Below are 27,194 nucleotides of genomic sequence, written 5' to 3' on the forward strand. Positions count from 1 at the left end.
CAGGAACAAGAAAGAAAGGAAGGCACAATGTGTGGGGCTTAGTGTATGAACCAAAGGCTTGAGGAAAGTTTTTATGCGCAATTTTAGCAAAATGTGAGCGCAGCACCAAAGATGGAGAGCAAAATAAAACGACTACTCAGCACTGCTCAGACTACTTATAACAATCGGTCCCACACATACAACCAGACAGCCTTTTCTTTGTCTCAAAGTCTATTATCAGTCATGTTTGGGGTGTGTGCTAGTTCTCTTCTGTTTCAGCTGTGCCGCAAAGCCCCACTGATTCGGAACAGCGCACATAGCCAAACAGGTCGGCATGGAAATTCGTGTCCATGTTTAGGACATGGCAGTGAGGTCTCGTCATGGCAGTCCTAACCAGAGCAAGCAGAGAGCTTCCCTCACGGCAGGTACGGCCAGCCCGTCCTGGCCGGACAAGCGTCCAGGTGCGAGCAATGGATCAGTGGTGATAAATGCTCCATTTGGCTCATCAAGACTCTCCGAGAGATTTGAAAGGGCCGTTGACACAGTTCAATGGTCATGTGGTCTCACATGAACACGAGGCGCTCCAAGTCACGAGGATGAGCCAGCACAGAACAAGACAGAAGGACAACCCCATGGATGACTCACACGAGCCTGACAAATTAAGCAATTGGAGATGCGCTTTTGGGGACAATACCAAGCAATTCAACAGCCAAACAGCTCTTTCTTTGTCAGAAAGCCTATTCGCAGTCAGATTTGTGGCCTGTGTTAGTTCTCTTCCCTTGGACGTACAGGAATTGTGGGTTCCAGGATTCTCAAACGGAGTGACATGTCTCAGGTTTGGAAAAGGTGCTTTTGTGCTTTGCAACTCTCAGCTTAACTTTTAAGTTCACACAAGCTCACAATGCGATAAGCAAGCTCGGGCGAGTTTGGAAATATGAAGCAATATCAATATGGAGGATCTGAGTTCTGCCCTGCTGTGATCATGCCAGTCATGTCTTTATGGCATCATAAATGATAACTACTAGGATCAATATGTTTTCTGACAGAAGTGAGATTACAGGGTTTAATGATATTCCATCATGTACCAATTGACTGACCCATTCGGTCTTCATTAATTCAATTCAATGTGTTTAAAACAAAGGTGTCAAACTGGTGGTGGCCTCCAGCACAGTTTTGGTGATTTGCCTGCTCAAAACACACCTGACTCAACTCAACAGTTAATTGAGGTTGAGTAGGTGCATTGAAGCAGGCAAAATCACTAAACTGTGCAGGATTCCTTCCTCTCCATGAGCACAGTTTGACATCTCTGGATTAGCCTGGCAACTCCTTGACAGGCAAGCTAGTGTGAGTCGAGAAATGCATTTAAAACAGAGCTGCAAGCTTTCTTTTCCTTTTCTTTTTTATATTGATTAATCTGCAGATGCTTTGAGGGCTTTTTTAAAACAATGGTGCACAAATGGCATCTTGGGCTTTCTTAAGAGAACATGATTATTTATGCAATAAATCACATTTAGCTGTAAAGGCCTGACAAGTCTTCAATCATGGTAGCGTTGCTGGTGTTGGCTCCTCTGCAAAGCTGGCGATTACCTCTTTGCACAGCTGTTTGCCTACCTCTACCTGCTATTGCATTATTCTGCTTTGGGGACAATGAGACCATTTTCACTCATGTGAAAACAGAAAACATGACCTTCAAAACAAACACCCGCAGATATTTCATGAAAATTATTGTTAACATGGAAGGTTCAAGGTACAAGACACTTGGGTCTCACTTTAACGATCCAAATTTAGGAGCTTCCCCACATTTTGTCTTAAATTGTTGTTTTGTGGCTTAGAACATCAGATATCTTGGAGGTGATTCCTTTTCAGGTGTAGCACTGAAGGAAACCCAGCTTTTAAAAGCCATCTCCCTAGATGGCTTTAATGTAAGTTGCTCCTGTACTTTAAAAGCCTTCCACTGCACACCACTTTCAACAACTCTAACCTCCAACACCTTGCAACTTGGCCAACTGTTGCCCTCTCCCACTGAAATTATATCTCTACAGATGCCTAATATTTATGACAATTTGTTATAAACTATTTCTTTTCAGTGTTATCAGTGAGGGCATATTTAATTTACCTGGTCAACTTGATGGTCTTCCTGAAGTCATTTGTGATGGGGGCTTTGTAACCTCCTTTTCGAAGTAAGGAATCTATGGTCTGAATGTGGTCCCATCCTGTATATCCAAAAGAGAGAGAGAGAAAAGAAAAGCAATGCAATTTGTTTTTCCCCTAACCGAATGCATTTTGGAATATCCAGGACCCACTAATGCCCAGGTAACCTAGGTAACATGTGATTTAATACACCAAGTACTGAACACAGAAGATGGAGTTTCGGTTAAAAGGGAGGAATTTCAGTTGAAAAGGGAATAGTTTCAGTGGAACAAAAGCACATACTATGTTGCCATGTGGTTCCTGGCCGATAACCAACATGAAAATACGCGCACGCACGCACGCGCGCACACACACACACACACACACACACACACACACACACACACACACACACACACACTTGCTCTTTTCCATTCCATTCACACTGGCTTTTTAGATAAAAATACTAGTGAAGTATAGTGTAGTATATAAAGCCTAGTGTAGTATATAAACATTCAGCGAGCAAAGCTGGAGACAGCCCATGGATGGGCCTCTCTCACTCTATGCATGTGGCTGGTACCAACTGGTGCCTTCTTACCTTGCTCCTTTGCAACCTCTGGCAGGTAGGTGGCGGTGCGCTTTGATCCTTTTTCATTGAAAAATTCTATCCTAATGCCGTGAACACCCACCTGTGGGGGGCGGGGCGGGGGGGGGGGGGGTTGTTGAGAGAAGGTATTGAACAAAATAACAACCACCGCTCCATCCCGACACTAACAATGTTAGGAATGTGGACAATTATATCAAACATCACATTCCGAAGCATCTTCCACAGATTCCAAGCATACTGATTAAGATGTTCACCTCTGTGGAGGTACATAAATGCCTTTGTCTTCTTGCATGATATGGACCTGTCATAACGGCGCTGGTGACAGGAAAGAGTTTACATCGGGAAGGTACTGCAACCATACTAGACAAGTAGGTGGGGGGGGGGGGGGGGGAAAAAAAAAAAAAAAAAAAAAAAACCTTTCCATCACTGCTGAAAGTACCAGATGAAAAAAAAAAAAAAAACAACACCAGCTCTAGTTGACACGCCGAAGTCGTCTGGCACAAACTCTGACACAGTGTGCTCTAAAATGATGCATTCAATTGATATTTCTGTTTTCAGACCTGAAGGAAAACAAGCATCTGACGCAAAACAAATATCTGGTGAGCACCTGTCAAAGACATTGTGCGGGGTTAGTAATGCAGCCTATGGCGTCATTCGCACAGACCAGTAGGTGACTCGTGAAATTGTGTAAGAGCGCATGCATACACAAATGCGGGTGTTGTGTTTTTATTAGCAAAATCAGAATAACCAGGGAGCTCTCTGAATGATCATTAAAATATGGGCCTGGTGGTCTTATCCCACCGCTACAAAATGAGCACTGGTCACCGTCCCCACATCCACAGCACCTTCCCCGCGAGTGCGCCAAAGGTCAGGGAAGAACTGGACAACACTCAAACTGTCCAAAAGCCGTAGTGCTGTTGGACACCGCCACAAAATGCACACCCATCTTTTCTGTTCCTTACAGTCTGACAGGTGCCATCATCGACTGGCAAGGGAACAAAAAACTGCAAAAATTAAACTAGCTGATCGCAGATGGGCAAAATACAAAGCGACGAGCTGCCCTTTCTGAGGTGGTGCGGCGCTCTGACTGGCTGGCAAGAGGAAACATGAGAGAGTGAATGAACACAGAGGCATGACTGCAGAGACAGGATGTGAGCGCAGTAGTGGGTCCGGGGGTAACAATGAGGGCAACTGGGGTCAGGGATTGTTCCGTTTGTGCCTCTTGACTAGACTATGTGCGGGAATATGCGTCATCACTCGTCACCGCCGGTGTGTTTTCTGTGGGTCACAGAGGACAGCCAGTGATGACGCTTGCATGCGCATGGTATTCTGGAGTGCGTTTTTCCACCTCTGAATGAATGGCGCTGTGTGTGTGATGCCAGGCTTGGCCTGTGGGGGCAGCATGTTTCATTAGGGGCTGCTGAGGGCGCAGTGCGAGCGGCTAAAGTGGCACGGCCACCGTGTTCTTTTCCACTTTTCCACAAATGCAGCCAATTCCACACACAGAATGTAGGAGAAAGCGAGAGAGCGCAAGAGAGCGTGAGCGCAGATGGAAGCTGCAGCAAACATCAAAACAACGTCCCTCTGCTTGGGCAGCTTAGGAGCACAAAGACAAACTACTTTGACCTGAGAACAAGGAATCTCCAATTAGGTACGATCTTGCTTTCTTGTAGGTTAAAAATGCCTGCTGGATCTTATACGACACACAGACTGCAGTTTGGGCATGATCTAGGCATTTCCGCTATGCTTTCAGCTAGATACTGCTAATCAGCGATGAACAGCTAATGCTGTTCGTGCAAAAGATGACTGCACACTGGCCATCAGCATCACTCCCCATCTTCAGCAGTGGCACTGCGTCCTCAGACCGGCCGTCCACCTAAACTACAGGTATGGTGCGGGAACGCAGATGGCGGCACAGCTTCCTCGCTGACTGCTGAGCTGCAGGGGTGGCGGGCATGTCTGCGGGATGGAGGGGAGCGGAGGTACTTCCTCAGCAGGACAGCCCGAGGGCAGCCTCAACATCTGCCTCTCCTAAACGCCGCGGAGGTGGGTGGCAGTTCAGCAGACAGGGCGGCTCGTGCTGCTGCTCCCGCGATGGCGCTTCTATAACGCCTTCAGGCTAAATGCATGTTGCAAGGTCTACCGCTTACAACTGGGGAGAAAGTGAAGAAAGGAGCGCTTCTGAGTAAGAGAGTTTGCAATTTTGTTACGATGGATCAGACGGGTGCCGTTTAAAATTCCCATGCATCTCACAACCAGCTACTTGGGATGCAAACGCGCAAAAGAAAGATGAACCTCAAATGTGAATCTACGGGGGGGGGGGACGACACACACTCATTATGGGTTAGCAAAAGACTGCTGGGGAAAGCAAGTTCATATAGGCATGCTGTAAACAAGCTGATTGAGACACACCTGGAAACTCTGGTGGCTGAGGTGAGAGGAAGGTTAACAGCGTGAAGGGCACATGCTGGAGTTGGTTCTTACCTCCCAGTCTAGGTAATCACCAACGTCCTCGAAGTTGGTGAGCAGAGACACTGAGCAGAAGAGGCGCGGCAGCTCGTCCCTCGTCATCGGGGGAAAGCGGCTGTCTTTAAGGGCACTGCGGAAGGAACAGGGAAGGGGAGGAGGAGGAAGAGGAGGGTCATTTGAGACAGAGCCATGAGAAGGGGAAGATGGCAGCCAGGGCGGCTTTTTCTCAACAAATTCTATGCCCAAGACCCTTGGTTGGACAGTGGGTAAGACCCTGTTGAGCCTGGAGCCCACAGGACAGAGTGTGAGTAACTGGTCTAGCTGGTTTGTTCACAGTGGTCACCACATGAGCATTTTAAAGAGAAAGTTTTTCAGTAACCCAAAGGCGTGTTTCCAGCATTGCATTTTTTGGCACATTAGGTGCATTAATGTAATGTGAAACTTCATGGTGCATTGTGTTGCTGTTCGCAAAGTTAATCGATGCATCACTAATCAGTTATTTCCCTCTGTTATTCAAGGTGTCACTAGTCAGCCAAGTTTTTCATTGTGTCGCTAGTCAGCTAAGTGATCTGATGCATCACGAACTGGCCAAGCAATTTGATGTGCCATTATTCAGCCAAGTCATTCGGTATGTCAGTGAACAGTGAAGTTATTCGATGTATCGCTAATCGGCCAAGTTACTCAATGTTCTGCTTGCTCTTGCACAGTGAGTTGCACGAGCCAGATCCTCTGATACAGCAACAGCATCACCACTGAAAACAGGTCTCCTCTTTCTGCTTGTGGTTGAACAGTTTTAGAAGCACAAAAGTGGATTTTGCAGAAAAAGAGAGCCCCAAAAAACACAGAAAAGTGACCGCAACCTGGCTCTGCAGCAGAAGACACCAAGGCATACACTTTAAATATCATCACAACCTGATATGGGCTTCATTCTGGATTTCCACCTTTACAATTATGCTGTGAGGATTACTACACTAGGAGGAATGTATTTGATTTCATGTTCGTGAAAATGTTTTTGTTTTGTTTGGTTTTTTGTAAACAGTATTTTCTGTACTATTATGTTCATGTTCAAGAACCAATCCCTACAAGCTAAGAAAACAGTAAAATGCTATTTAAATTAATTTGCACATCCAGTTGAAAATGCCTTTAGGAGGGTTAGTCCATCAAAGTCTAGGAAGTCTGGATATGCTAGTATTCATTGGATCTTAAGAGGTTTGTGGGTCTTATTTTAGCTCGATAAACACATACTCTCACACTTTCACCTCTCCAGCTATAGTACATGCACAAACATAAAATGCTTCCAGCTACTTTTATTTCATGGAAACACCCACCTTACATTCACTGGCTCCACTTATCTCAAAAGGTGCATTTTATATGTGTGTAGTTACAGACAGTAGGCCAGTTGTTGGCATTCAAACATTGGTCAACTACCCTCCATGCTGTCCATCACTGGTGGGTGTCGAGCAGATATCTGACTCAGGCACATCAGTGCTGCTGTTTTTAACGTGTCAGTGTTGCTGCTGGGTTCAGAGTGGGCTGCAGCAGTCTTGGGGATGGAAACCGACCAAAAGAACTTCTGACAGGCCAGAGGAAGTCTTCCAAAAAACACCTGTTCACCTGCAAAGTGTTTCCAGTAAAGTGGTATTTATAAGAAAGTTCCTTGTGGTTTGTATAAATTTTTTTTGCCTTTTATCTACACCCACACCCTGTTGATCTGACATCTCCACGTGCCTCTCCCTACAGCAGGGTGAGGATTCCAAGTTACACTTCAAATCACCACTCTTTAATAAGTCAGTGACAGTTCTCCGAGGATGGGGGCGGCCCTTGGAAACGAGGCCCTCTGGCACAGGTTCACATGGCGCTCAATCACAGGCAGGCTCGGCTCGCACGGTGCCTGCCAGCACCGTGCGAGCCTAGGTCACTGACACCCCGCAGAGACAGCTGCACTCCCACAGAGTGCAGTACAAGAACGAATTAGCTACAGAAGTATACGCTTATAGAGTTCACTTAAGATAGCAACACCGTACATGTGGCACTGAAGTAAAGATGAATCAAAAAACTCTCAGAAATTCAGAAGACTACAGACAGGGATCCCATCCACACATACACAGACATTGCACAGGCATGGAAAAACAATATACCACACAGAGCAAATACAAATCAAAATGAAAGTAAGACCTAAACAATGATTACAGTTGGGAGTTGACTCACAAATGTGAAGAGAAGAAATAAAGTGACATTTTTATCTAGGAAGTCAGAAGTTCATTTGCTTAAAGACGACAAATTAGTCATAGAGGTGGCATGCTGTCAGTGCCTGACCGCTAAACTTTATTTCAGTTCGCTGAGGACATAGCTCAAAAGGAGGGTGCTCATTAGAGTATGGGTATTAACTCTGCTATTGACAGTAACAAGCATATAAAACAACTAAATAATTTAAAGGAGCAATAAGCAATTTTCTCCAAAGGTTCTTCGTCGCCTTATAAAAACACCAAGATCAGTGCTCTTTGCATTCTGTACCGACACCTATCAGTTCAGAAGTAGCAGAGAATCTCTACCTACGCCAGTGCTGTGGAGAGGTTTAAATAATATTCATTAGATCATCACACATAATGGCCAACTATATCAAACGTATGGACAATAAGGCATTGCTGACCAGAAATAAAAAAAAGAACATTTTCTGGCTTTAATTTTGGTAACCTTTTTCTAATAAACCAGTGCTACAGATAGCCACTCCACAGTGTTTTACCGACTAAAGATGAAAAGCTTAGGGAAGTTAGAAGGTTAACTAAGCACTGCAGCTTGCTTCTGTCAACCACGCTAGACCTTTTTACTCTACACCTGTGTGCACTCTGCCTTTAGTCATGCAGATCCCTCTACATTTTACATTGACATCAGACAATAATAACAGCTGATGACTTGTACGTTAACGTGTTATGCATTAGCACATGGGCAGTTTTCCCTGCTTTCCCAGTAGGAAAACACCAAATCACCACATCAAATCTCATTTATTAGTTGCTTGTGAGGAACTGCTTAATAATAAACAACCATATTGAAGGTATCTAAGGTCACAACGTTCAATAGGACAGATTTAACTTCTAACTTCTATACTGGGGTGCTGATTACTGTTTTTAAAATGACCAATTAGCAAACAGCTTGCTAACGTGGGTAATGTCAGGTAATGCTAAATAAACAGGTTTAGGCATATCACATCTTTGACAGCATACTTATGTCTTTGAAAATGGATACAGCATTACATTTTGGCTGTGCATAATAAATCATGCATCTGACGCATCAAAGGAGGAAGAACATATTCGATTGGTTAGTTTGGGCAGAAAACAAGCAGCTACAACATCAGTCAATTCCTTTTTTTCTTTATTAGGCGGCCCATGCAACGCATTTTAAAAATGGTTTAATAAAACCAATTTAAGTCATCATCTCAGGGAACTGTCTGATTCAAAAGAAACTTGATCATAGTCGCTCATATATAATCTTTGAGCTGTTTTGGTCGTATTAATTAAATAGTGGTCAGGCATGCAAGTTAAGACCAATGTATTTTAACATTACCCAAGTAAGCGTAAATCAAATTGCATCCAGATATGACCTAACAGACCTGTTGGGGAAACCCTATCCATGTCAAGGTTTCTTACTTTTAAATAGCCAATGTTCTATACATGTCATTCAGCAAACTGCAGAAAAAGTGGATTCTTTTGCTCCAGTGAGGTGAGGCTAGATGAACGATGGAGTCATGAAGCATGCGGGAGCACTGAATCTGCGGCTTACAGCACCCGCCGAATGAGCCCGCCCTCACTGTAGAGGAGGTACCATCTATGGAGAAGGGTTTAGGTGAGAGAGAGAGTGAGCGACCGAGACAGACAGAGGGGGCGAAATGTGCTTCAGGTAGAAGCCATGTCTCAGTTCGGCTTGGTTGGTCTCACAGTGGAGCATGAACGAGTGGGCTTATAGGAGGACTGCATGGAAAGGGGGGGGAAGAGCTCATCGATTCTGATGTGACCAAATCATCACGGCCAGGATTCCTACTCAGCACGCCACAGAGCAGCAGGAGGTCAGTCACTCTCAAAGACTCCTGATAAGTTACTGCATCCAGGCTCATTACTGGGGAAAAGACGAGGCGTTCTGGAACCCAGGCCTATTTAACGCTTAGCTGCTTCATAGATGGGCAAGAACAAAGAGTACAACTGCTGGTGGTTTTCAGGGGTGAGTATTTGATACAGCAGGACAAAGGCAAACTGACTCCATTCCTCGTGACCACCTGCTTTGCAGTTCAGGAAAAGGTCATGTCAAGCATGGCTTGGTCAAAGGTAACTAAGCTTGCTCAATGGCTTGTATCTGGGCTGCAAGAGAGAGCTAAGCAGTGAATTTCATAAGGTCCCGGGAGTGACATTTAAACACTTGAGCCAAACAAAGTCCAAGCCTCAGAAAGTCTAAGTTCAGAAAAAGGGTGTGCTCAAACAAGACCAAGCAGACTATAAAGGGCACCAACTCGGAAACACATGGTTCTGCACCAGAATGTCAATGAAACAACAAGCCTACAAATAATGAGTAATGTAGTCACATTACATTGCATCTGTTTGGGAGGTTTGGGTTTCAAGACACAACAGGAACCGGAGCAGTGAACAAATGTTGCTCACAAGCACTACATGTGTACATATAGTGAACACCCTTGTGGTGGATGATGGACAATGAGTCGGGATTCCACAAGCAGACCCAAGTTCTCAGAGCCAAGCCAATCAAAACATTATCCTGTCTGTGGCAAACCTCTGAATGCAACGTGTGTATGCGCCTGAGGATGATATGCCAGATGTTTCAGGCAGTCTGCCACTGGTAAAAATATGATCTCTATCCATGGAATTTCAGAGGAAAAACATGCATAAAAAGATACATTTTTAACAAGTACCAACATAAGGGCTAGATGTAAGCGCCAGGTAAACACAGCTTACACATGTCTGACATTCACCAGTGCACCAACAAAACATTTACTGAGTCAACATGTTTCTTTAGACATCAGCACAGCAGCTGTTTCAATTTCTGCACCCTCCATCAATTTGCAATAGATGCTGGAAGAATATAATGGAGTGGTGCAAGGTTCTCATTTGTCTCTGTGCAGCTCCTTGAAACTAAAAATATGTTGCACGAAAAAAAACTCCACATCAGCCAGCATTATCCGCCAAATTTGTAATTTGGCCCGTGCACACAAAATTAAACATGGTATTTTTCAAATTACACAAGGAGCAGCTGATCTGAAGGAGCATTAAATATGGAAACCGCCATACATAAATAAAGAGCAGCTTGTTATAATCTTTATAGTTCTTAACTTAGCAGAGCAGAAATGTGACAGAGAGCTTGTATTCATGTTGAAGTTGGCTCGGAAGCATTTGAAATCGTACAGCTCTGCAGTACCTTTAATTAATATCAATATTGAAATAGTAATAGAAAAACAAATTTTTTTGTATGAGAGCATAAAAGCTCAACAATTTAACAGCCCACAGCATTTAATCCAATGTGATGACTGAAGGACTATTTTTATCCCAAGCTATTTATTTGTCAGCTGTTTCAGTTAGTTAACCCCCCCCCCCCAAAAAAAAAGGATTATTGCCACAAATAAAAATAATGTACGATATACGTTTAGCATGGAGTACAGAAAATGTCAGCATTTTTTCTCTCCACGTTTGAATTAATTTTATCACCCAGAAATGGCCAACATTTCCTCAAAAGGCAGCAGCAGGTCAAGCAGCACATTAACCATCAACCAAAGGCCGCTGAAGTAAGCAGTTGAATTCATTTTAAGTCCTAAGCATCGTTTAAATGAGAAGTTAGAGATACACCCAATCATGACTGGAAGTCCAAGCCCAAACCATGTACATCTGAAGGAGAGAAGGCAGCCTCCACTCAGGACACCCCTCCAGACTCAGCAGGCTGACTAATACAAGATGCTCAACATCGCAAAGCATCCGAGCGCCTACGTGCAAAAAAGCCGGCAGTCGTGTGATACCAGGTGATACTGCAAATGGAGAAGAGCATGGAGAACAGGACGTCCATTACAGAGGAGAAGCCTGCTGCAATCCCCACATGAGGGTATTTTTGATTAACTCTTTTCTACAATGAAACCAGGGGTCAAGGACTGTGACATCACCAAGGAGGGCAGTGGTCGAGTCAGGAAGTCATTTCACTTCCAGTCAGGAAGATGCCATTATGAGTTGTCTGGTATTCTAATGCTCCCCTGTGTATAAAACAACCATGGTGGGAAATCAAGAGGGGACTAAATTTGGCAGACACTTTAGCTTTCACAAAATGGACTGAAGTGGCTGCAACCAAACCTGGCACAGCTGAATTGAACAATCCTTGCACCGAAAATAAAGGCTGTGGACCCTTTCCTCACTTAAGCGTGGAGCCTAGAAGAGCATCAGAAATATTTCTTAGGAACAAAGTTGTCACAGTGAGAACAGCTAAACGATTTAGAGGACAGAGGGCTGTCTACTGTAGCAGTGAAAATGAAAGCGGGGCTGATGTGTCTGCTGCCAACATGAACGTTGACAAAAGCTTCCTCAGAGGCATATTAATAGAGCTAAAGCATTCACACACCATCCACAGATGATGGAGATGATGGACAGATGCTTCTTTTCTTGCCTATAATGGGTGATTTAAAGATTTGAAGGAGAACACTGACAATTTTCTTTAGATGTTCACTTCGGCACAAAATCCTTTCTGTTGAGTGGTTCTACATCGAGCTGTAAATCACAGACAGAGCTGTATGGGGGGGGGGGGGGGGGGCGGAATTAAGGGTTCTTTGAACACCTGATTTGAACACAAGAGCACATGAGGCCAAGAAATGTCAAAATTGAGCCTAATGAAAGTATGTCAAGACTCAGCACAAGGTCTGGTATCAACTGTGATGATACTCATCCCATAAATTACATTTTGAATGTCGACAGAATTTGGAAAGACAGTTCTCCTTTAATTAGACTTTTTACACCCACCGCCCCCCTTCACTTTCCACTATTGTCTCATTTTCCCTCTTGGAAGCAATTTAGCAGATTAAAGTTTCACTGTTACCCAACTGGTATGCATACTGCCCACTGGAGCAGGGCAATAAAACAAAGGTGGTGATGTGGAAAACCTCAGTGCCAATGTGGAGATGGATGCTACTGGCAAAAAGGACATTCACATGCTAGTGGGAATTACCAAATCCTGCTCTATTAACTAACACTGTTAAGAACTGGCCATCAGCGTCCACAAAACTCTACAGTCCCCATACAGTTATACACCAAAAGGAAGTTAGAACAGTGCCCCCCCCCCCCCCCCCATATTGCCCCTAAAGCTTAAGAATCAGTACCACATTACCACAACCAATGAAAAGACTGTAGTCAGGCAAGATTACCTACATAATGTGATAATTTTGGTAATAAATTGCTTTAAAAAAAAACAAACAAAAAAACAGCAGAATTAGGTTCAGTTTTAATGAGTGAGCATTCATTTCTAAATATACGACCTCACTTAAAAATCAGACTGAGTAGCTGGAAGAACATGCATTCCAAACAGCTACCTTTTCAGGACATGGTGTATTAAGTTGCGACCCAAGCAGCAGCTTGGCGATAACATGTAAACATGCAGGTGATAGAACTACATTTAACTGAGGCTAAAGCATCCGGTTATGTCAGCAGCGAATGGGACAACTCAAATGATCTACAAATCCTGTACTGGAAAATGCAAGGGAAGCTTCAAGCATACTAACCACCTGCACCACACATATGTACGGACAGAAATACAAATAATTCTTAAATAAATAAAATGCGAGGAGGTGGTGTTAACCTCAGCCAAAGTGCTGGAACAGCCCCTCTCTTGTTTAATATTCAGATGGGTAATAACATGACAAGAAATGTATTACAATGGCTACACTGAGCCATAAAGGACCCTAGATGCTTAAAACATCAAAGCTGAAAAAATATGATGTCAGTGGAAAATGTAGGCATATGTCCCCTAGAAAAGCCAGACAGGCTTCTATAAAAGAGACGTCTCTTCCTGTTAATCTTCTTGCATGTGACAGTGAGAAATTAAAGATTTACTAAGAAAATAGAATTTAATTGATCCACCAAAGCTTTTAATAGCTAGCTAAAGGTTTTCACCATTAAATGTGAAGGACTGTGGGATTTTTAAAATGGTTTCAGATTAAAATTCATTTAAATTTAGTGACCATTTTACATTCAATTAATTTATACACCAAGAGATAACACTTCTAGAAAAACAATACAAACTGTTTCACTGAAAATAAAACACTGAAAAATTCCACAAAACAAAAATCAAAAATTCTTTCAGGGCTATGACTCCCAAAAAGAGAATTTTATTATTTATTTTAAATTGACAAATTGATAACAGTGACAACAAAAATCATTTAAACATTGTCAGATCATCTTATTGCTTTAAATTAACCAATACATCAAACTAACCTTTTATAAACATAATGACCTTCATGAACTGAGCTTTACTGTTTTAGTACATGACCTACCCTATAGGGCCTGAAGTGGAATCATCCTAGCAACAGCAACAGCCAATAAGAGACTTACAAGTGCTTAAACTTGCAACCAATGAAAAACAGTATTCCAGATGTCTGTGCTTGAGCAGCAGCTCAGCTTCACAAACTCTCCCCCCTCCATTAAATGTGGCTAACTACTCCCCTCAGATGAGATGTTTTGGGCCACTTCCTCATATCACTAATAACATTGAAGAGCATTGGTGGGTATTCGAACAGGGCAAAAAACGTACAAAATCAACACCAAAGTCCCCAAAGTCAGTCATCAAAGCAAAAACAGCTGATCTTAAAGGAATCCACTGCAATGTTTGTGGGGCTGACCGCAGGGCTCAGAGCATGGAGTCAGTCTCTTCTCCCTCCTGCAATTTTCGTTCTCCCCCTTTTCATGTTTGCCTTTGCACGCTAGATAAAATGATGTGCCAGGCTCTGATGGAGCCTGGGCAGGCCAAACAGACAACAGATAAGGCACTCCTGCTGTCACTTGGCTTCTCTCTTTGCCTGTGTGCTGAGCGCATTGGATGCAGACTTATCATGGCACTCCTTTCCTGGCAGCCACCACCGAGACATGGATGTGCTTACGCTGGCCTGATGGCATCATGTGCAAACGAATGAGCAAGGAACAGGAATTCCTTAGGTCATGTAACATGTATAATCACACCCTGTTCTTAGACAAGGGCACAAAAAGAAAACGAAATGGCTTCCTAAATTATCAGAGAGCCATCAGAGGTGTTATCAAACTTTTCAGAGTGAGGAGAGATTCACTTTTGTTCTGACCTCGCAAGCACAGATTTGATACAGCTAGGGATGTGAGATATGACGATATAGAGCATGTGACGTAGAGCATGTGATCACAGAAGAACGTATATCATTTCATATTAGGCTCTATGGTTTATTTTGTTGTGGACAAGAAAGTGTTACATCTTTACATTTCGTTTTTTACTCAGCCCGTTTTTAATGATACTCTTTCAGTTTTTTTTTAAAGCATATTAAAAAGAGTATTAATTAATTACCTTTTAATACTTTATATAATATTTTATATTTTGTGTGCATCTTGTGTGTGTAAAAGAAAAATAATCAAATATGTATAATTAAATATGGATATGATGATTTGGTCACATCTCACCTCCATACACGCACCCAGATAAAACAGAACCTGCAAGGTCTACTAAAATTTGCCTGTTTAACACTGAATTAACAAAAATAGGGAAGGTAGACACATTTAACATACTTTTAAAGCTCGTTTTAAAACATTCCAAATGATTGGATTGTGGCTTTTCAATTGCCGACAGTAAAATGTCAGAGATACTAAAACTTTGTTCATTTTAAATGATGTTCTTCCATTTTAAGTAGATCATCTGGGGAATGAAGTGTATGTTAAACTACCAATGACAACAGTATACTGCGGATGTGGTTCTGTTGTGATAGAGCACAGAAATTAATATCATTTTGATGACACTGAGGCGCTTAAGCACAAAATAACAGCCTAACTGGGCAATACTCCAGAAGACTGTGACAACCAATCATGGATAACATTACAGTCTCAATGTGTTGCTTCAAACCAGGATTTATCTAGAAAATGTGTATATAGATATATATATAAATAAAAATATAAATGTGATAGATAGGTAGATATATATTCAGATTTGTACAAACAAGACAGAGGTCCTTCATGCACACAAATACATACTGAACAGCCATTTTATTAGATGCACCCATCTAGTAGCACGCTGGACCACCTTTGGCCTTTAGAACTGCAGCAATTCTGCAGGGAAGTATGACTTGCCATGTTCCCAGAACCAGTCCATAACTATACCACCCCTTGTGGTCTTCTGTTACAGTCCATCTGTGCTAACAAACAACAAGTTGTACATTCAGACATAGTTAGAGCACTAATGTTGTATTCGGCTGTAATTTGCTTGACAGTGCACCGCCTGTTCAGCAGAACGATTCTTGACATCGTCCTCTGACCCCTTTCTTCGACGAGTTGTTTACGTCCAGGGGATCTCCTTTCACTCTCCTCTCTGGGGTCATGGGTCTAATTTCCATCATTAGAGACACCTGCCCTTTCAGGTTATCAGTAGCCTGCCACTTTATTAGAAGCATTTAGCCACTAAAAACACCTTATGCGTGCAGCTAAAAATTAGGCTGTAACGACAATACACAAAAGAAATTAAATGAAGTATGACCTCAGAATCAAAACTCCCCTCAAACCTGAAAAGATGTGCATCTTTACAACTCTCCTTAGAGACTATAGGCCATCTGCACAATTTGTGTTAGCCATCTTCCAACTCTTCACCAGTAGTCCGTTTCTCATCACAGGACCGTTTGAGCTTTTTGGCTGGCTGACCACTCTCAGCAAAGCAATGACGTGGAAAAAACTCCTGAAACACCGCAGTGACTGATGCAGTCACACCCCTACCACAACCCCACTACCGTGTCAACGTTACTGCTGGTGCAGAGTGGTTCACCACCCAAGTCATGCTCAGTCGGCAGCTGCCCTGTGGTCAGAACCTGCCCAGTAATGAACAGGGCAGAGTGGCTGACAAACTGTGCAGAGTTACAGATGGGTCACAGGTGGGGACGCATAAAATCAGTCTGGATGCCCAGGACAACCTATCGTTAATCCTGTAGTCCCAGCTGTAGCCCAGTTTACTGTTTATAAAATTCCTATAAAAGAAAAATCACTCATCAAAAATAATTTCACATTAAAAGACCCTTGAAAATGTTCAGTTGTTCGTTTATAATTTGAAATAGCTTTCATTTTTATCTTGAGCTGACTCATGCTTAGTGGTTCTTGACGAAGAACATTTCTGACAGTCCTTTTCCGCTGCATCAATGCTATCTGAGTTACACTTTCCTTACCATCTTTAACCTACTTAAACACACTACCTCAGGAAGAATCTAACCATATTCACACAGCTAGTCGTATTTCTCTCACTAAATCGCACGTGCTTACGCACACATTTTAATGAGCCAAAACTACTGGTAAATGCATAAATTCAGCTGTTGGCTATAAAACATCCGCAGCTCCGTTTCTGGGCTAAAATCCCTGGTTGATATTAAATGGACAGATCACTGCAGTCCTTATCTATTTGTCCTTCGGATCTGTTCTGGCCTAGTTTTTGGGGTTAGCTGAACCATCTTGCTCAGCCGTGTGTCTAAACTTTGTGTGATGATTCCAGTTTCATCCAGCAGTTCAGCTTTGCAGCAGACTGCAGAATGCTTTAACGACTTAAACAAATAACTATAAAGGTAGCCAAGCATCCAACACTCTTTTCAGCCTAGTTTATAAATTCAATGTGCAGAAAAAAAACACAAATCCTTCAACAATGTAGAGCATGCTGTAAAAATACTCCAGTTTTTATACTCAGTACAGTCTGTAACTGCACAGCTCATTAAACACACCTATAAAGTGGCCTGAGTATTATATATACAGATCATCACAAACTGGGGAGGGGGGGGGGGAACAGGAGAAAAAAAACCTAAAAAGTTGCACCTGGATAAATAACATTGTTCTGAACAATCAATTCCAAACAGCACTGCTTTTGCCAAAAGTCTAGTATTAAAGGGATGAAAAATATACAATACAGCCCCTATGAACGAAACAACACTCAAATTATTCGTCCAGGTCCTCTAAAGACCGCTTTCCCTGGCAGCGTGCTACAGTCTCTTCACCAACACAAGAGAACAGAGCTGACATACAGCCGGAATATTAAGTTCAATTCATAAGCTGAATGGAGTGTCTCGAAGGTCAATGACACCATTATGAAGGCTATAGATTGCTTCCAAGTTAATGCAATGGACGGGAAGCAGGAGCCTGGCAGTGAGCGCCAAGCCCAGGTCTCTGTGGTGGAAGTACCTCCCCCAACCAGCCCCACACCCAACCAACCTTGCACCACCCACTATGTACAAAAAAAAGTTGGGAAAAGAAAAACCTTCTCAACATGTTCAGAGTATATTCGTTAAGCTTTAGAAACCAATGCTAGTTAGGCAAATGCACAAAAAACTTGCAACCTAAGTAGGTCTATTGATTTGAGTGCCTGCACATGGAGTATTTGTAAAGAAGCAAGCAGACACTTTGGGGGATAGGAGGCGTCTATGCAGTCATGCCAAAAACTGGAGCACTTCCCTCTGAGTGTGTGGAAGCTTTCCAGTATACTGCATGGCTACCGGTTTAAAAAGATGCAGTGTCAGACTTTATAAAAATCAGTGGAGGCAAGAGGCATCATCACATTCTCTCTCTCTCTCGCGCGCTCTCACACTCACACAGACACACACACACTACACTAAATCATGGCTGTGAACACATTTTGAGAAAATGGAAAGAAATCTGCTTGCATCCTTAAAGTGGTCTACTTAGTTTAATCTGAAAGGTACTTATCCAACAAGTTCACAACTGAATTGTAGTTTTAACATTACATGGTAGTTAGAAAATATGGGGCTTTATTTGCCCATGTGTTTCTATTCAGAGGAAACCAAATCTTATCGATCAACTTGCTAGCAGTGAGACAAGGCACAATGCTGCAGAGTTTAAGCAGAGAGGCTGCTTACCTGGTAAGGGTGTACTCCCTGAGTCCTGAGTGCAGGTTCATGGCAGAAAACGTACCTATACAACCCCTCAACCGCTTGTCCCGGCCTATTTTCCAAGTGACAAACAGTGGGCTGTTGAAAAGGGAGAGAGAGGTTTTTTTTAAAAAACAAAAAAAGAAAGAAAGAAAAAGGTTATTATTAGGTTACTGGAAAGGATACCATGTTCACATCTGAGTTACTACTTACATTTCTATCCTCAAGAACTAACTTGATGCCATTTATATTATGTTCAACATTATTTCTGTAATAACACTGATACATCATTCCTTTCATTTCCTTATTACAGTGATATTTATTTATTCATACTAGGGTGCAGTTGCAGTGTACTGTGGTTAAAGATGGTATCGGTAGAAAAAAATTGCAATGTACTACACAAGAGAACCATTTTTTTCGAGCAAAGGACCTCATCACACTACAGCTTCTAGTTCAACAGCAGTGGGACTCACTACACATTTTGAGCTTCAACGAATGGAGCTCAACTCAACCCAAGTAGTGAGGGCAGCTGGTCTGTGGAGTACAGCATGTACTCAGGTTTGATGCCACGCAGTGGCACCCAAAAAACAGGTGCGCGCGTGCACGCATGCAGGCACGGCACAAAATGCAAAACTGCTCAGCTCTCAGGTGGAGGGCTTATCCCCCCAGCTGCAGAGAACAGTGAGGAGTTAATGCATACTGCAGTAAGTGGAGCTGAAGGCGGACATTATGAGAGCAAGCGTCATATGCTTCATGTCCATAGGCAGAGAACACTGTACAGATCTGTCACAGAGGTTAGTCAGTCCAATCCAATATCTAAAAGCCAAACTACACACGAGACAAGGGCCAAAGGGATAACATGCGAGGTTAAACGGGGAGAAAACCAAGCCCTAGCAAAACAGTCTTGCTCTGTTTAGATGATTCAGGAGATGTATTAGAGAAGTCACGTTGTTAACCTGAAGTAGATATAATGGGTGAGATGGACACATGGACTGACACATGAACCAGCCCCTTACGTGCACATGCAAACCCCCTCAACAAACAAAATGAACTGAAATGGATCTGACTCCAAACACACCATGAACACACAGAAAGCTGTAGATGGAAAACTAGACAATAAATGTTGACATTCAAGAGACATGGGTTCGTCTGAGAAATAACAGAGCATGACATATGGCAAAAGACCCTTCACACACTCAGCGCAGAACACTGGCATTATTTATCAGTCTCCTTCTCACACACACATTACACAGTCACAATAAAGTGATGAGACAACCATGATGCTGCTGATAACCTAACATCCACTGATTCCTAACTAGAGGTCTAACGAGAGAAATTAGTAACAGACTAGTAACCAGGCCATGTAATATGCCACAAATCAACCTGTCTCATGAAATTTCACCAAAAGATAAACTGGCATCTTTTAACTTTTGCTTCCGATAGCAGACATGTTAAAGAATTCAAAGAAAGCAAACATCTATTCTTAGCAGCTGCATCTGTGTCTTGCCCTTGTCATGTGGTTCATAAATATTTAATGGAGTGCGGATGAGTCCAGAGAGGGAATACACATTACATTTTATGGCCTCTGTCGGTTTTCATCACACGAATCCTGCAGGGCTTGAGTCGCAACTGCTTGGGGGTCGACCACAAAGTCCACCGATGGCTGTCTACAAATGCTACCGCCTGGCCTCACAGGACAGAGGCCTATCTGGGAGCTTCCGACTCAACGGTGGGAAAGGGGTTCTCCCAAGTGGCAGCTGTTTCCATGTAAAACCGGGCGGAGGGTTTCCTTCAGGATTGTGGTCCCCTGGCACAATGCTCCATCCAGCCCCAACCCCCACAGAACCCATTCTAACTGGAGCAAATGGGTAAGGGGCCCAGGGAGGCTTCTTTAAGATTAATGGCTCCTAATCTCTTGCAGTGAGCCCTTGGCAGCTAAGAGGAACAACAACTTCAGGGACCATTAGAAGCAGCAAGGCCATAAATTTATTTTGGAACAAGAGCAAAGGCATGCCTGTAAAACTTACACCCAAACAGCAAAAGGCTCTGAGGTATTTATTGCTAACAACCCAGCGACCCTTCCACGAAGCTCCTGAAATTTCAGCTGTAGAGCACAATTTGTCGCGAGGTAGCGCGAACTCCACCAGGAGGCAACGTTTGAGAAAAGGGAGGAAGAAATTGTGGGAGAGGTCAGTGGGTCTGTTATTTCAGCTGAGCTGACGCTCCACAGGGCGTGATTGATTTTTCTTAATGAATCGCTGAGCGCATTTGTGTTCCGGTTCTGTGTAAACATTCGTGTGCGCAGTCGTCTGAGAAAAGACAGGGAGAAATGCGCCGAAAGACTTGTAATTCTAGCAAAGGTCCGACCACCGCTGAAACGTCACTAAGGTAGAGTGTGGGCGCTTCCCATTAGCTGCAGCCAGCATGACACATGAGCATTTGTGTTTCATTTGTGTTTCTTTTCTAACAGTCCAACCTTTTCACCAGGTGAAAGACAAAAGGTCATAGAGGGAAAAAAAGGCGGGGAACCCAACCTCAGTATCTGTAATTCAGTTCCACTTTGGAGCATGCACCATGTGACCTTAAGACGCTGCGCTGCCTTGGTGCGACGGTAATTGCTCCCAGAGGCCTGCCCTGCAGTGAGCGCACTCTTCTGCAGGGTGCCACGGAGATTACCCAAGCAGAGGCAGAGCACACCGCAGCCAGGGGGAGGAGCGTTGGCCAATCGCGGTGGAGGATTCTGTGTAAAGTCTTGGCGGGGACCGCTTCTGCAAACCTTTCCATCTTTCCCACCAGCCCTCAGTCTCTGCTGCCGGGAACCCCGTTCAGGAGTGCATGCCGTATTGCGACCCCAGAGGCAGCTCGCCATGTTTCGGAACCTGCTGCTTCCTAGACCGTGCCTTTCTTGCATTCTATGCTGACCACTGAGAGATACTCAAATACCACAGACTTATTAGAATTACAACCTGTGGTAAAAACAAAAAAGCCATTTATCACTGCCTTTTTGAGAACATGTATAATAACCCTCACCCATTTCAATGTGATCCAGACAAGACAGGAGGCAAAACTACAATACTGCAGGATGTGTCTTTTGCTGACAGCCGTCAAGTGCATTTAATTAAGCCTTTAAAAAGAAATACACAAACTGTAAAATGACTGAGTAAAAAGGTTTGTTTTCAGAGAATCAATAGAAACTGCCTAATTCTCTTTACTGTGCTCCTCCACCAACAGCGCCGTTAAGAGCACACACCCAAATCCGAAAATCCAACTGAAACTCGAAACTATTCTAAGATCACTGCACATTTACGATAAGCCCAAACAGCCCCACCCCTCACACACACGAACAGACAGACACACAGACATGCATACTCCCACACAAACACAGAGGTTTCTCCTTATCCTTCCTTTGTTTACTAGTGTCTAGAAGCATACTGAAAAGCTTTTACACTAAACTCAGAGCACTTCTGAGATGCACTCGCCAACACATAGTGTGGGAGGTGGAGGTGAAAAGACTCCAAGCTGACAGTTCGGGCCCAGATACGGATCAAACAAGCCCAATGTATTTCGTATTTGCCTTGCGTGTAAACCACACCTGGGCAGAGTGGTGCTTGTTTTCAGTTTCAATAGCCACTAAGTAAAATCATCCAGTGACCTCCAGATTTTTCAGCAATTAAGAAAATCACCAAGACATAGTAAACAGCTCCAGCACAAAAGCTAATTATGTCTTTATGTCTACTCTCAACCTGTCGTTCAGATCATGGATACATAATTTCACTTGCCATCATACTGCCTTGATATTAGCATCTTATAAATATGTAGTATAGATATGATGTATTAATTAGATTATGTTCCATATCAGCATATGTGGTAGCAGATGGCACGCATTATCCCCACTATTAAAATATGAAGACATTTCAGTAGGACACTGTATTTCCATAGTTAAACTGGTGAATATGGATCCATATTTACTCCAAAATTCAAGTATCCTCAGCATCAGCACAGATGTAAATGTTCAACCCAGAAGCCCCAACTCTTTGCACCTCTAGGTCAGACGTCCAGTCAAAAAAACAATCACAGACAACAAGCAGCGAGTTGTCGGCACTCTTTGACCTTATGTAAACATTAAGGATTTATCTACACTTTCTTCAGTCTTCAGAACTGAGGGGGTCTGGTAGGAGGGGCTTGGCCCTATGTGTGCTGCACTCTGTATCTCACAGCTTTACAAGCTTAGGAAATTATTTTGGCCAAACATATTGAAGGTTTTAACTTCTATTTCATCCATTGTTAAGATGTCAGTACCCATGTAACAAAAACTGGGTTTATCCTACTCATTGTAATTGTTCTGTTATGAGCATTGATTGTATTACAGTAATAACAGCTTGTCAAAATACGTTTTATCAACTGGTAAAGAGCAAAAGCATCCAATGACAATGTGACTTAACCTATAACTTATATAGTGATTAAGGTACTTGACTAGTAAATCAGAAGGTTGTCAGTTCAAGCCCCACCAAGTTGCCACTGAACAAGATCCTTAAGCCTCAGTTACTTGAACTGTATTCAGTTATAAGTTGTAAGACTAAGTCGCTTTGGATGAAAGCATCAATTAAATGTCATAAATGTGATACATATCCACAAAGAGTATACATTATATGCTGACCTGGAATCAGTCAAATGGGAGAAGCAAATAAATCGCCTCGTTCACTAGGAACACTCGAGGTCCCTATAAACCTACTGATAAATAAGGGTGAAATGCTTTTAGTTTAAGGAATAGGAGTGCATTTGGAGACAATCTGAAATATGAGTCACAGGAATGTTAAGTCCAAAGAAAAGTACTGTGCCTGGGACAAAGCAATCATAGCCATTCTGGTTTTCACCTCTGAATGCGTGGCTCTGAATAAGCCTCTCCAATTTCTACTGATCAAATTAAGTTTGTAAGGCCAGCAGGAAATCTGTCATGGTGCATGAATCACACCACTTAAGGTATAGTAAGCCAAGCACAGCATTTTAATTGGCTGTTATACATCAATGATTTTGTACATACAAAGAGATGGTTTCAAAAGACAGTCTGTTACCTGGACAGCAGGTACAGACAACTGACATCTGTTCAAAGATGTAGAGCTGAAATGTTAACTTTATTTGAAAATTAGAAAGAAGTATGTTTTATGCATTAAATTTTAAACAATGTTTTGAATTAGACTGTTTGAAAACGAGGTATTGCAACACGTATCCCATAGCAGAATGTCATTCAACTCTTACCAAGAAAGAAAGCTCCAAGCATGGCTTAACAGATAAGGACAATACCAGATAAGTTAAAAAAGCCTTGGGTGTGGATTCTCAGATAGAAAGCAAATGAACAAAACAACTATTCTACATGACTTGGGGAAGAAGTTAGAAGAAAGAAGTCTCATGTTCCTGTTCTAACTATTGCAAAGCTGTCAACTGCCACCTTTCACTGGCATTGTGAACACAAATTACACCTCAGGTACGACTACACATCATCTCTTTTATTCATTCAGCTACAGTATTGTCAATACTGGCTCTCAGTATATCCTAAAAGGTCTACTAGCTATATCTGATGAACAAATGCAAAGTATTTTAGTTTTCTCAGTTTGAGATTTTGTAAACTATAGTTAAAACCAAATCCAAACAATTACTATGGTTAAAACCAAAAAATCCAAAGCACTACGCTTAAACATACCCCCTTTTTCTAAACCATATAACCATATGGAAATGTCATACAAAAATCTATATATGGGTCATGACCTTTCCCCTTTAAAAATACGTGTGTATAAGAATCTTTAACCAAGCAGTCAATAATCTTGTGTCCTTCAAGCTGTCTTTGCCATCAAGTCAAAAAATAACATCATCACATGAGCATGAATCCAAGCCTACCAAGTTGCTCCCCTCTGCATATCTACATTTAAATTTTCAGTCTTTTTTCCAGTTTTGGTCATTTCTCCTGACCTTTAAATTCAGCAGACACATCAAACAGAACAAATGATGGTCATTCAACCCAGTCTTTCTGGACATCACTTGCTCTAGGACACCTGTAACATAAGTTCTAATAAGTAAGTTCTTTAAAGTGATGGACAAGCAGAGGCACTGGGGGACTGTGCTGATAAATCACAGAAAACTCATGATGGTATAATCCTTCTTCAGACCACTGAATTACTACAGAAAACCCAAATGATATGAAACCCCATCCCCTGTAGACCCAGACTACCAATTTTTCACCAATTCTTTAATCATGCTCTACACTAGTATAAAGGTCTTAAAATTCTAATCTATATGCTTAGCTTTGATCACAAGTGGAGTAGTGACTTGGAAATTTCAGTCTCAACATCTCTGCAAATCAAGTTAAAGTCTGGTTTTGAATTTTAGATTCCTGCCCTAAGGCATCCACAGTCCGTAAACTTCCAAATGTTAAACAGCAAAATGCCATCCTGCACTTGCAATGTTTTCAGGGGCTGAGCCCCACCCACACCTATACCCCAACCCAACCCAACCGGTTAAGCACTCGCTCAACAGTTTCAAACTTACTTTTGTTGTAGTGTAACTATGCTTAGTTTTCATGCCACCCTTTAAGTAAAGTGGATCATTTAATTAATGGCCACAACAAACTAATTGAGCTAAATGCCTTATTGCTGTAAATGCTGTAAAAGGCTCAATCAATTTAGAACTAACCAACATGAAAGCTTAGGAAACCACAAACTTTGATTTTGCATTATATGATGCAACTACTTTGGCTCTAAATCTGAGCATTATCTTATGAGGAAAGGCTACAGGTTTGCCATGATGGCATCACAATGCCCATCAATTTTATATTAAGACATTTTCTCTCAATTTTCCAACCCTTTTTAACTGTTTGATCTGTGTCATATGGGCCTTTGACAAGTCTGGCAGCATCTTGAGGGTCCTGGTTCAAAGGGTCCTGCCTTGACTCCCAAATGTAAAGGTCTTCACTACAGCTCTGTAAACCAATGAGCACCTTTGGTGTGCATAAATTGCAGCCAACAGGACAGTATGTCCACACCCATGAGGATGACAGCTCTTCCAAAAATGCTTTTCTGCTGACATTTTCTCACTCAAATCTTTTAATTAACACAATCTGGGGAGGTTTCACTTTTTCTTCCTTTTGTGCCCAGTTAGGAGTCTGGTGCCTGCGGAAAAAACTAAAACTTTCCATGTACAAATGCCTCATTTTATGCACTCTGCCTCACGAAGCTCGAAAAAATGAGCCAGTTTATGGAGGCAGAGAGCAGAGCCCCAGTACATCTCCCATTAGTCCTAACAACCCTACAGCATCTGGTAACAGAGCAGGCTACTGCAGAATACATGCCACACTGGCAAAGTTCAGTTAGTATAACAAACCTAGTAAAAAGTGAACTATGGGAATTGAGAGAAAACTACCTTTCGCAGACCTGCAGCTACCAGCATCCATTTAGTAGACTATAAATAGAGAGCTAATTCAAGAAATCCCTGTGCGTGTAAACTGAGACATGAGGCTCACATGACTTGCTCACAGCCAATGGCTTCCTACTTCCTCTCTCCTATGGCACTAAAAACGAGTTTGTGTGTGACCCTACATGTGCATATGTATGTGTATAAAGGAGAGCAACAGCATTTCACCTACAATCTGGTCTACACCAGTTTATACAGTTTATAATTTACACTGATCATCAGAGACAATGACACCCTTCTGAAACATAATTATGTCAACACAGCTAACATTAATTGGGTAAAGGCAAGAAAATTGTGCAATAAAAGTAAAACTGAATAAAAATAATAATATAAAAATACAAATCATAAAATAAAATGTAAATAATAAAAATAGAAAAGTGTGCAAGAATTTTTTCGAACTTGTAATTTTTCTTACCAGAATACAGGACTAAAACATGTCACAATCTAAATTGCTGACGCAGATGGAAAATAGTGTGATGTTTTCATTGAGATGAGCTTGAAATAACAGTTCTCTGACTAAGGTCACTGGAGTCCTGGAGACAGATCGAGAAGCATCGTCCACAACCTACACTCCAACTGGGACGAAAACCAAAATAATCTTTATTACCCCTCCTAATTATTTCCACATTCTAATGGCGGATTATTTTAGAAGCCTAGGTTCAATTCTACAAGCAAGAAGAACCAATGAGAACAAGACCATTGAACTGGATGAGAATGTACACCACTGGCATTAAAGAGAATAAACAAACTGAACAAACTCCTATTCTGAAACAGTTTGGAGTATTTTGTCTTCAACCAAATGTCACTTTGAGCTCAAAATGAACACAAGAGGACTTTCAGTTACTCTTTTTTTTCAAATATTTTTACAAGGCCTTGGCATAACTTGGCCCAATTGTTTGTTTTAAAAGCACATAAAGAAACAACAAAGTTAACACCTTTCCCTCAGTGTAATGATTACACAGTTGCAATTTGTTAACATTAATTCTAGCAAACACTACATTAGTAAACACTAGAAAAAATTATTGTCTCTCAGACAATAAAATTACAAGGCGGATCACAATCACGCTGCATTCCGAAGAATAGCAGTCAGGAACTGTACCAGGTCGAAGAACATAGTATAAACCATCTCAACTGTACAGAAAAATTATATATGCTGAATAACTTATAAACAGGCTAAAAGTACTCGAGTTGGTTAACTAATTGAACCGTACAGACACAGATCTACTTAATTTCTAACGAAAAAATCAGTAACTAAGGCACAGAGGTGTAACCGAGTGACATAAGATACACTTACGCGTGGAGTGACAAACGATAGCTACCTTATCGATAACCCCATAATTAGGTTTATGTCAGGTGGGTGTAACGTTAACTCTGAGGGAAGTAAAGAAATGACAGCCACAGAAAGTGTCTGAATACATTCAGGTCAGGCATATTTACCGGACA

At 42.2% G+C, this 27,194-nt stretch overlaps 1 protein-coding gene across 2 annotated transcripts in view; it reads right to left on the bottom strand.

Annotated features, from left to right (window-relative positions):
* ammecr1 (AMMECR nuclear protein 1) overlaps positions 1-27,194 on the bottom strand; it is a 39,361-nt gene that overhangs the window by 5,715 nt on the left and 6,452 nt on the right. For both annotated transcript variants that reach the window (XM_035527396.2, XM_081719308.1), the window contains 4 exons: positions 18,279-18,389; positions 5,201-5,315; positions 2,708-2,798; positions 2,096-2,192 (listed from right to left, as the gene is read on the bottom strand). In XM_035527396.2, the coding sequence (XP_035383289.1) occupies positions 2,096-2,192; positions 2,708-2,798; positions 5,201-5,315; positions 18,279-18,389 (414 nt within the window). The remainder of the gene's footprint in view (positions 1-2,095; positions 2,193-2,707; positions 2,799-5,200; positions 5,316-18,278; positions 18,390-27,194) is intronic.

The sequence above is a fragment of the Electrophorus electricus genome, chromosome 8 (assembly GCF_041902795.1).
Source record: "Electrophorus electricus isolate QZ-2024a chromosome 8, ASM4190279v1, whole genome shotgun sequence".
NCBI lineage: Eukaryota > Metazoa > Chordata > Actinopteri > Gymnotiformes > Gymnotidae > Electrophorus > Electrophorus electricus.